The sequence below is a fragment of the Trachemys scripta genome, chromosome 2, assembly GCF_013100865.1.
Source record: "Trachemys scripta elegans isolate TJP31775 chromosome 2, CAS_Tse_1.0, whole genome shotgun sequence".
NCBI classification, from domain to species: domain Eukaryota; kingdom Metazoa; phylum Chordata; order Testudines; family Emydidae; genus Trachemys; species Trachemys scripta.
Window position 1 is genome coordinate 271,539,634 of NC_048299.1, and position 12,103 is coordinate 271,551,736.

A 12,103-nucleotide genomic window follows, 5' to 3' on the forward strand; every position below is an offset into this window, starting at 1 on the left:
TTAAAGGAAACAAATTCTGATTGCACCACAGATATAACTTTATTTGATACTCCCCTTTGCATCCCAATTAAGAAAGGGGTGAAACAATGAGACACGTATCAGAGGGGTAGCCATGTTAGTCTGGATCTGTAAAAAGCAACAGAGAGTCCTGTGGCACCTTTAAGACTAACAGATGTATTGGAGCATAAGCTTTCGTGGGTGAATGCCCACTTCGTCGGATGACACGGTTTCACCGAAACTTTTCACAGCCTGCCTCGAAATGGTAATGAGGCAGATGAATTGGAAGGGTGGAATCAACATCAACAGAGAGCAGTGAAGCCATCTCAGATTCACGGACGTTATTGTGTTGATTGCCAAAAATACTATCAACCTACAGAAAATGTGCGAGAACTCAACACAAAAAGCAGCCAAGTTGGACTGAAAATTAACCGCTCCAAAATGAAATATATGCGGTCTGATAATTTGCCAAAAGCCCAAATAACAATCAAGGGAGAACAAATAGAAGAAATTGAGCAATATGTCTATTTGGACCAAGAAATTAACATGCGCCACGATCAGGAAGGTGAAGTCTCACAAAGAAAGAAAGCAGGTTGGTGTGCATTCAATTCTATCATGGATGTCCTTCAAGGAAAAATCAACAAGGCAACACGCGCCAGCCTCTTCAACTTAACAGTACGGCCAGCAATGTTGTACAGCAGCGAAACATGGGCACTGACGAAGACAGAGGAGCAGCAACTGTCTGTCATGGAGAGTGTGATGGAAAGAAGAATCCTGGGAATTTCAATCTGTGACCTAGTCCCCAATGAAGTGATCAGACAGCAGAGTGGAGTGCAGGATGTAGTAAAATGTGATGGGCCGGGCATACAGCGAGGCTCACTGACACTCGATGGACTGCAGCTGTCGCCGACTGGTACCCACTGAAACGATCACTCAGCCGACCTCTAAAGAGATGGGAAGATTTTATCATGAAAAGACATGGCCACACATGGAGAAAGAAGGCCAGGATACGAGAAGAATGGAAGACATGTTGTGGTCAGCGCAGTCTATACGAGGGCTGAAGGACTGATCAATCAAGATAATCAAGGTTTGTTTCTCTCTACCTTCTATCTTCCAACTCTTGCCGGGTGAAAAATGGTCAAAAAGAGTGAGAAAGTGGGTGAAAGCCCATTTTCTAATACTTTGTTACTATTTTCCAATTTCTATTATTGGAGAACAGTAACAAAATATTGGAAGTATTACTTTCTGAGAGAAAGTGATATTTCATTTTTAAGGGTAAAGTTTTTTTCCCCTCCCCACTTTTTTATACTATTTTTTCCTCAGTTGGGAAACAGCAAAAAATCTGGGTTAGCGATGGTGGGTGGTGGGACACTTTCCCCCAGGAAAACTGCAGTTTCCCAATGGGAAAAATTTGAAAGGTGAATTTCTAAATCAAAAGTTCCCAACTGAAATATTTTGAAATGTCCCAGTTTTCTGGTCAGCTCGATATGACAACCATATTATGCTCAATTAAAGGTTCTATTAATCTTGTCTATAAACTATCACTACAGGTTTCAAGGTGGAATCAATGTTCCAGGGCAATCTCCTCCAGATTTCTGACCTGGACTTTGGATTACCATTACAAAAGACACCATCCTTAGAGAATTCATCCCAGATTGTACATGAGCCTACTGCTTGCTGCGACAGAACTTTGGGAGTTTAGTGAATGCTGTATGCTGGCTCTCTTCAAGTTCAGACATGATCAATACAGCTCAAAGTTATGTACTGCACCATAAAGTCTCAGTACTTTGATTCAAGGTGCTCTCAGTATATAGTGACATAAGAGCCTTGTGGGAGATTTCGCCTTCCTCTGAAGCATCGGGATAATGGTTTGATGGACCAACATTCAATATAGAAACTAATGCTCTTCTTTAATATAACAAATCCTATATTTCTTAGGCTGGGAGAAGCATAAGTGATTTTTAGTAATGCTTTAACAATGGTGTTGTAAGAGGCAACAATTTAGATTCAGATTTCTCAGAAGCAATAAGCGGTTGCAGACGGAAAAGCAGACAGGGAGAGATCTTTGGCCCAGCTGTTAACGCCCCCTACTTTCCCAGTGGTTCCAAATGGTAGAAATTAAAACAAGGGGTATAAATGTCCTGAGTGCAGTATCCATGCACTGTAAATGCACAATTGTTATAGCAGAGATCTTGGCTTTTATGCATAGGCCAGGAGGGAAAGAAAGAAGGTTTAATTGTGCAAATCTCTCAAAATGAAACAAAACCCAATTCACTTGTTTCTCATTTTAATTCCTGTCTAGTTCATCAGTTCCCTGCCCCCTCACAGCTCCATCCCTCCTCCCTACCTGAATGATGTGGGAATTATCCATGTTCCTAAGGGAGCCAACACCCCCACAGACCAGACAATACCGTCACAGGAAAAGGGGCTGATGGAATGGCTAGACACAACACATCTCCTCTGGTTTGAACTCCGGGGGCGAAGGCATGAGAATGATTACATGATAATGGGCATGTGCCCAGTTGCAATGGTGAATACAGAACAAATGAAAGGGAATAATGGCAACTTTATGATAAACAACCACATGGATGTTGGGAACAGAGCACTGGCCAATAGGGGAAGAGAGAGAAATGGGAATCATGCTGGTTTGGGGACTAATGACCAGGGCTGGGCCAACAACTGATTCTGGGGGGGGGGGGGGGGCGGTTCAGGGGCCATTTTGGGGTGTTTTAACCCTTTTTTGTGTAGTAAAATCTAGTTAAATTTCAAAATAAACCATTATTTCAAATGAAAAGTCAACATGTTTAGTTTCATAAATGTCTAAACTGAATGTTTCAGCTTCTGGGGAATTTTACCCTCCTTTTTATTTGACAAGTTCAACTGAAACTGCATTTTTAGTGAATCAACTATTCCCCCCGATTTTGTGTGTGTGTGTGTGTGTATACGTGTGCTTCTCTACTGATGACGCTCTACTAATGCACCTACAGCTGGCTATCAGTAGAGGGAGCCCAAACACAGGTCAAACTCCCCAGCTAACAGAAAAAGGCCTTGCCAAACTCCCAGAATTGACTGGCACAGGCTTGGGAGCCAAGAGGTAGTGAGTTCTCATCCCAGCTATACCAGCCACTTAGCCTCCCATCCATAAAATGGGGATATTAATAGTTACCAGCCAGGGAATCCCTGTGCCCCATCAATCTCTAGTTGCTGCACTGACAGCCACTTATATATTGGAGTAGCCACAGGTTTAAATTACACTAGGGCAGTGACCTGCAGCCCATCCTGGATAAAAAGAGCTCACAGCCACCTTAGCAGCCCAACCTCCTGAGTTGCATTGCGTGCTCCTCAGAGGCGGCTGTGGATTGTGCATTTATTTTTGGTGGCAGAGAGTAACAAAAGACACTACTTGATGAATGTGATGGCTCAAGAAGCACCTGAGTCCTTCAGTCGGTCACCTCATCACAATTAGACTCAGCCGAGCGCCCTGCACCCTACCTGAAATAGAAGGAAATTCACCAACACAAAAGGCCTGGAGAAAAGCACTTGAAAACGATGCCTCTTCTTTGGAACGCTGGACTGGGAAAGCAGCTGATTCACACACACACACACACACACACACACACACACACACACAAACACGAAATCCTGACTCCTTACCTGATGTAGCAAAGCCAGCAACCCATGTGAGCGTGTGTTTGTCATGATGAGACAAAATAAGGGCTATAGAACGCTGGATGGTTCAAGGAGCTGGTAAGTGGGTGGCAATCCCTTTATCTTTAGGTTACCAATTTCAGCTGTGGTCAGTAGCATCCAAAGGTCATTACCATCTCTTATGTGGGTGGTACCCCTTGTGAACACATCACAGGAGCACATGCCCCAGCTGCCACTCCAAGTGACACCTTTGTTGGCATTCTTAGCAGAGACACCCAGGGAATGAATAGGCTGGGATTCTGTACTCCTGTTTCACCCCTGTGAGAGGTCACTTCAGCTCACAGCTGTGTGCCGGGCAGTGCGAGGAGGGGCTGTAAACCTGAGCCTCCGGGGTATCAGCCTCGCACCCTTCTGCAATGTTACATTCGTTTACAAAGCAAAAGGCAAAGAGGGAGAACAACATAGCACTTTCCTGGGCAGTGGCTCTGACATGCTCTAGTGATACCTTGTCTCCTCGAGTTCCCTTTTCTCCTCTTTCTCCCTGCAGACCCTAAAAATGAAAAGAAGAGGGAAATTACAAATCTTCATCCAACATGGTCCATATTTTCCTCCTCAGAGAAGGAGCCGGGTTAGTCACTGACCCTCTGGCAGTGAAGGACAACATTCCTGGAAAAATCTGCCCTGTAAACAAGCAAGGATGTCACATCGATGTGGTGCAAGAAACTGTGGGTAAAGAGAACGAAGTGGGTACAGTAGCAGGTATCACTGAGTGTTGACAGCTGTTGAATAATCCCAACGTAGCAGGGCCTCGCCCAGCCCTGTTAGTGAGAGACATTCCATTGAAGCTAATTTGGGCACAGAGTGCAACCCAGAGCTTTCCAATTAACTTGGAAGACGTAGTGGCTCAGTTGCTGTATCTCAGATAACTGGACAGCAGCACTTTACACACATAACATTGATGACAAACCTATAAGTGATCAAACAAAGGGGCGGGGGGGAGAGATTTAACCTTTTCTGTGAATAGTCACATTGTATTGTAGGTGTAGTTTACTTCTTTTGTAGCAACTGAGCAAACAACAGGGAAACCCTACGGCAACAAGACACGCACACTCAGTCGATGGTGACCCATCAGGAACTGCTCGCGTGTGAAATGTTTTACACTCTGGTGAATTCATATTTTAATACTTCACTCATCGCCACATTACAGTGCAGCTCGGTTAGCTGAAAATTAATGAGAACTGCCTGCCTAGGTTTGTTTGGTCCACAGGACAGGTTAGATTCTGTTAAGATTTCAGGACATACTTGAGTGAAATCAAACGCTGGACAAGCCTGTCCATGTCTGACAGTATATTTGTGATCAAATTGTCCAGCTGGAAAAACCTGCTCTTCTCTCTTGGGATAAAGTCACTTGTTTGCATTGCACACTTGACACTCCATAACACAATCTCTGCTTTCTCTCCCTCTCTCTCTTTTTTCCTCCTTTCCCATGCCTCTCCAGGGGTTTAACATGTGCAAACATGCCTGGGAGAAAGTCAGGCAGATGTAATGCACTTGAGTTCTCCTTGGGGTTCACTTTCAAAGCGTATCCATTGTCTTCTCGGCAGCTTATTGGCAGGGGTATGGAGAGGTATAATTGTCAGTGCTTAGTGTAGAGTCCAAATGCCTTTCATTCATGAGATCTGAGGCACCTCCAAATGTATTCTATCTTACAATACTGCCATGGAGTTATACCAGATGTGAGGTCACAAAAGCCTTCTGGGTCTTAAGAATTACCGGACCAGAAAGAAACTGACCATCCCACCTCATGTCTTGTGGCCAATGCCAAATGATTTCAAACAATGCACAATCTACCTCAGGCACTGTGATGCACCTAATTTTGTGTGCTAGTGGAGATGTTTCCTCCTTGACTCACGTGGTGCCCTGTAACACGTGGATTCATATAGCTCTTTTAATTTTATCTTAGCTACAGCAGATGCTGTTAGTTGAGTTCACTGAGAGAGACAAACAGGAGGAGCAAAAATGAACTCTGCAGTATCCTGTTCTAGAAAGCAAAGTCCTACCCAGCCACTTCTCAAAGCAGAGTGGAAGAGGTTAAAAAAAGATGACTCCACTCTGGTGCACTAGTATCTTGGGGCCCGCTTGGGCATCAGAGCATATGATTATAGCCCTGCTCTGCTCTAACCGCACACACCAAATGCCAGCTTGATGATGAAAACGAATGGGGTCATTACTAACAGATTATGAGCAACGCCGCATGTACTGCACAGCGGAGCTGTCCTCCTTCCGTAACAGGGCGGTTCAAGAGGCAGGAGGAAAACATTCTCCTGACTTGCCTCAAATGTGCCTCTTGCGCTATTAACACTTTGTTGGGATCTGCCCAGGCGCTGCTGCGCCTGTTTGCAGCTCAATAGACAATTTAGGCAGACACCCCTTTACTTTTCAGACAGTTGGGTAGTGATACTATACTGATCCACAGCCAGGCGTAGGCAAACAATCAGATTCTCTTCTTACTTTCATTGGTTTTAGACCCAGGAGGCCTATAGACTCCACAGTTGTCAGGTAAACATTAAGAAAATTCACAACCTTCTCCGAAAACACAGGCCTCTATCTGGTGAGTTGTAAAGGAACAAGTCAACCAGTACAGGGAGCCTTTTAAGGCATTAGCAGGTCTGGCATTCCATTTAAATGCACTGCTGCACACAGTCAAGTCAGTACACCCCACAGTACACTTAGGTAAGCCTGTACAGTGCCCACGTCATTGCTAAGGTGGGTCCAGGAGGCTGGGTTGCAAATTGGATACCTGTCCCGATTTTCTGGAGCTTGATGCAAATTCCACAGGGTAATCCCATGTCCTACAAGTCTAATATACAGGGCCCTAAAGGGTTCCAAAATAGCTTTCTCAAAACATCATTACGTCATGAGGTCACATTGCAGTGTGTTGTGATCCAATTGTGAAGCAATGTATTAATGTTGCATCACAAGACACAACATTATAACATTGCAGTGTGAATACTGCTACATGGTGGCACACAAGCTAGCTCAAAGCAACCCATCCAAAATGTTAGGTTTCCTAGTAATTCCTAAATACCATTCTCTGCAGGCCTGATGCCAATCTTACACACATCTGGCATAAGTCAGAAGTAATTCCCCAGAAATCGCGGAAGTTTCACTGTGGGAACGTAGTGGAGAGTTGGGCATCTCTAGATTTTCATATGGAAAAGTCAGTTGTGCAGAATACTTTGAAAATGTGGGGGAAGTTTCCAGATTCAAGGATTGTTTAGCTAATAAAATGTAACAAGAAAATCATGACTTACGGGTGCTCCGACATAGCCTTTAATTCCTGGTGGACCTGGCTGGCCCTCAGATCCCTGGGGAGGAAATAAAACATTGAAAAAGACAATTGGTTAATTCAAAAGATAAAGCAATAAATAACATAGTCAGGAATTAAACAGGCACTTCCTGTGAGATGCTGAGCTGGCCTCTTTGGGGATCTGTACTAAATGCCTCGAGTATTCTTCCATCTCCCAGCTATGCACCCACAATGAAGCTCAAACCTTTCCCTTTGCTCCCAGTGTTCAGACACCAGCACTGGTGTCACACCAAGCTCTTTGTGGTCTTACCACTTGGTTTTCAGACCTGCCACTTAAAGACAAACTGACACATGCAGATTTCTGTATCAGCTGTTGTTAATTGGGCCAATTACATGAATTTGGCACTTCCCCCTTTCTTGGCTGGGCGAGGTGGAGTCATTCTGAAAACAGTATGAATGAGACACACACCCATAAAGGCAGCATGTTTGACAGTAGAAGCTAGTTCTTGGTGATAAGCAAGCCCCAGAGTTCAGAGAAACACATACAATGCAAGCAAGTTCATGGCATCACCTTGTGTTCTTATGTTTGGCTGGAGAGTGACAGATGGGATTCAAACTTGTTATTACTCTCTCTTTGTGTTTTCCAATACATAGTTCATAAATGAAAGACCAGGTTCTTAGGTGCACTTATGTCGGCGTGGGGACGGGGGGGGCAAGGGAGCCAGTTATGAATCTGCCCCCCCAGTCTCTTTGGTGCCATCTGCCAGATGGGGCTAGCCAATGCAGCAAGCTCTCATGTTGTGCCCATAACACAGCTGGCTGCAGGTGGGACGGTGCAGGAGGTGGTGTTCTTTGCTGGGGGGGAATCTACCCACAAGATCGACGCAAAACAGACACATACATCAGTGAATGTAGCCCTGAGTGTTTTGAGATTGCACTGTTGGACCAACTGATTTGGTTGCTAGTTCATTGGACGTTCATTTCCCTTATGTTAACTCCAAATTTGGATCTTCCTAACTCATAAGGCTGCAGCTTCGAAAAGAACAAGCCTTCATGTTCAGCTTACGCTGACGATTTCCAGCCACTGATATTTCCAGCAAATTGAAGCCATCAAAACGAGGGTTAGTTCAGGAAGGCCCCGATCCTACAAGAAGCCTGCGGAGATGCATAGAGCGATGTGCACGAGGGGGACCTACGTTGGTGACCAAGATTCAAATACAAATGACCAGGAACATGGTGGTGTTGCAGGCCCTGCTTGCCTCACAATGTGAACCGTGCAAGTTCAAACATCATTCAGTAGCATGGTTCTGGCAGGGACATTACACGGCAGGACTCTGCTCCACAAGTACCAATCACCGTTTTGGGGAGTGAGGCTATAGCTCTGTTTGCCCAGAGGAGGAGTTATATTTTAAAACACCAAAATATTAGCTGAAACCCTGCCCTAGACCACTCACAGAAAGAAGAACTTATTAGCACAGCCATACTGTGGTTAAGAACTGTGCTAGCCAGGGAGGCCAACTATGGTACAGACTTGTGACTAGGTTTATAAATAGATTCAAGCACATTTATGAGGCCTCGCGCAGCTGCTAAACTGTGATGCAGGGACTCATGCAGACGAGTGTGTGTGTGGCTTCCTCCCCCCCATTGAGGGGCCTCAGGCGGACAGGGGGTACCTTCTCTTTGCTTTCTCTCCCCCAGTCAAGGGGCCTCTTCCCCCTCTTCTGTGGATGTTTCTTCCCATCCCAAAGCCACCATAGAATCTGATAGAATCAGAGGCCATGAACTGGAATAGCAGGAGGTCAAGGCGAGAGTGGGTTTTGAGGGGGGAGCTTGACAGCCCCTGTTTGCATTATATCTGGCTCGAGCCAGCAAGATCAGCCCCTCATTCTGACAAGGACTAAATTTACCCACAAAATTGGATGAGAGAGAACATTTGTAACATTGAAGGAGTTGAGCTAGGAGTACAGCAGGAATGTCCCCATGAGACCTCACTGAGCAGCGCAAGCAGTTAACCTCATTACATTTTTTACGAAAACAAAAAGGTGCTTTTATTAGATTTGTATTGGCATTCTTGGCTCTTATATCCGAGGGGATTTCGTTACTGTCATCCTCAGTAATCAGGGGGATTAAGTCCTTTGGGGATGAAGTACTATTACCAGAAGGCTGTAGTGCCCTTAGCTGTGCCCCTGGAAGTTTCACTGTACAGTTACTGAAGTCTGCAACAATTGTTCACTTTGTCCTTAAAAGAAAAAATAAATGCATAAGATTGACCCTAAGGCAAGAGACTGGAAAATCCCTCAGCCAAGTAGTTTAGCAGCTCACTGGGTTTCCTGAAATGCATCTATAGTGCCTGAATGGTTGTCTGTGAGCTTCTCCTGCTTAGCTGGGGGTAAATGAAGACTGATTGAACCTGGGAACCACTGGGACCCAGTTAACTCTCCTCGGAGTCTGCAGCAGAACTCGTAGAGCTCAACCTCACCACAAAGGTGCTGCTAAATAAAGATAAGTGATCTGACAAAAAAAACAGCCATTACAGCAGGAATAGGAGACGTGACCTTTACAATTATCAATGCCACCTCCTTTATAATCCCAGTTACCGGCTCTACGCTTATATATAAATGTAGTCAATAGACGGCTCAGGGTTTTTTTATACCATTAGTAATTTCTATTTTAATGCACAGTCAACAAAATTGGGATTCCTTCTTAAAACAGCAGAGCCCAAAATCCAGCCAAAGGACGCCACATAAATAAAAGTCCCTGTGAAAGGAGATGATCGTTTTATATTTAATCAGGGCAGGTGAGAGAGAGCTGGGTGGCAGAGCTCACTTCTCTACAGTGAATGCTTGCCATTACTTTGTCAGAATGTATTTAAGCTTCACGTGGTACATGCCCATCATGGCCACCACATAAACACCCATGCTTCCCAGCCCGTAGTGCTATATGCATTTCCATCTATTGAACATACAGACATAATCATACTGCTTTATTGTTATTATTCATGTTGCAGTACCGCCTAAAGGACCCCGTCGAGATCAGGGCCCCATTGTGCTAAGCACTGTACAGAAACACAGTAAGAAGAATTTATAAGCACAGAAGTTACTAGATCACAGGCCCTGGTTCTCATGGGGGACTTTGATCACCACAATATCTGCTGGGAGAGCAATACAGCAGTGCACAGACAATCCAGGAAGTTTTTGGAAAATGTAGGAGACAATTTCCTGGTGCAAGTGCTCTTCTTGACCTGCTGCTCACAAACAGGGAAGAATTAGTAGGGGAAGCAAAAGTGGATGGGAACCTGGGAGGCAGTGACCATGAGATGGTCGAGTTCAGGATCCTGACACAAAGAAGAAAGGAGAGCAGCAGAATACAGACCCTGGACTTTAGAAAAGCAGACTTTGACTCCCTCAGGGAACTTATGGGCAGGATCCCCTGGGAGAATAACATGACGGGGAAAGGAGTCCAGGAGAGCTGGCTGTATTTTAAAGAAGTTCTTGTGTTAGAAGAAGGAATAAATAACACTTCTTTATTTACTTTCTCCACACCTGTCATGATTTTATAGACCTCTATCATATCCACCCTTAGTCATCTCTTTTCCAAGCTGAAAAGTCCCAGTCTTATTAATCTCTCCTCAGATGGAAGCTGTTCCATAGCTTTAATCATTTTTGTTGCCCTTCTATGCACCTTTTCCAATTCCAAGATATCTTTTCTGAGATGGAGAGACACTTTAAAGATGAAGTAATTTGTCCACAGTCAGTCAAGAAGGCTGGGTAGAGCCAGGAACACATGCAAAATCTTCCGAGTCCCAGTTCGCTGCACTTGTGGATGTCACCCAAGTTGGCATAATCTAATGTCACTAGAGACTAGCGTACTTCAGGAGGAAAAGCAGGGGGAGATGATAAACAGGCAAAGAGCGAGCGAAGGTTTGCCAGACTCATAGAAAGTAGTCCCATTAGTTGCAGCATAACAGTGTGCTGAGGGAAGAATAGGGCAGCAGGAAAACTCCAGGGCCATAACTAGGAATTAATTGAAACCATCCTCTATTAGGTGCTGTTTTCTGCACAGCTCAGAGTCACTCCAGGGCTGCTGTTCAGTTACGTTTCTTCTCTGGTGCCTCTTGAGGCATTTGACCTACAATGGCTGGCCCAGGGGCCACCACTATTTGGAATGGGAGTGGTTCTGAGTCCAGGTTCCGTGACACTTCCCCATCCCTCGCTCTGATCCTATGTGGTAACAGTGTTTTCCTCCACCCCATGCAGACCAGCTTTGAACGTTTTCTTCTGGGTGAATTTCTGGATACAGCTTTTCACCTTGTATAACATTATCCATGTAAGGGGCTGACTGGGACTCATCCCTCCACTACTGTTGGATTATTCCCTAGAATATAGTTTCTAGGGCCTTGTCTAGTCTACTGTTAGATAAATCAGACAATGAGGTTCCTATTACCTCTCTTAAGAGATGGTTCAGACTCATACACCTTACCCAGGATATCTGTGAAGTTATCCAACCAAAACGTTCCCTTTCCCAACTGCATCCTACCACTTCTAGCCATGTCACTTAATTGTTGTTTAGTATTTGTATACAGTGTCCTAGACGTGCCCCTTGTACTACCCTAAATAATTCCTCTCCTGCTCCTATGTGCTATGGTAATACAAATAAATAATCATGTTTATGCCTATTAAATACCTGCCGGCAGTTTTCATATCTCCTCTCTGTCATCACTTCATGAAGCTATGCACCTTCTTTTCTAGAAGGGCTTGATCCTGTGAGGTGCTGAGTGAGCTCAAGGTTTGCTGAGGGTTCTCAGCAACTCACAGAAATGCTAAGCACCCTGACGGGCCGAGTCCTTAGGGAAAGGAATATGCGGAGCAGACTCCAAATGAGGACGATGAGCTCAGCACCAGGAAGAGGAAATGGCACAGACGTTACACAGAAGCCACCAGTTTATCTGGCTTTTGTTCCGTTATTGATAATAATTCAAGATGCACAGAAAACGTGGATTTATTTATTAGGCCAGAGATTGGAGTCACGCAGCCGGTCAGGACGTATGGGTGGCAAGTTCAATTCACGTCACCTGCCGCTGAATCCCCCTGAAGGATGAGTGTACCCAGAGTCATTAGGAAAGAGAGGGCCTAGGTTACAGACGACTGT

General features: G+C 44.8%; 1 protein-coding gene across 1 annotated transcript in view; it reads right to left on the reverse strand.

Annotated features, from left to right (window-relative positions):
• Window positions 1–12,103, reverse strand: part of COL22A1 (collagen type XXII alpha 1 chain) — a 302,778-nt gene that overhangs the window by 133,320 nt on the left and 157,355 nt on the right. The window contains exons 15-16 of the mRNA XM_034763665.1: window positions 6,960–7,013; window positions 4,151–4,195 (exon numbers count right to left, since the gene is read on the reverse strand). Of these exons, the coding sequence (XP_034619556.1) occupies window positions 4,151–4,195; window positions 6,960–7,013 (99 nt within the window). The remainder of the gene's footprint in view (window positions 1–4,150; window positions 4,196–6,959; window positions 7,014–12,103) is intronic.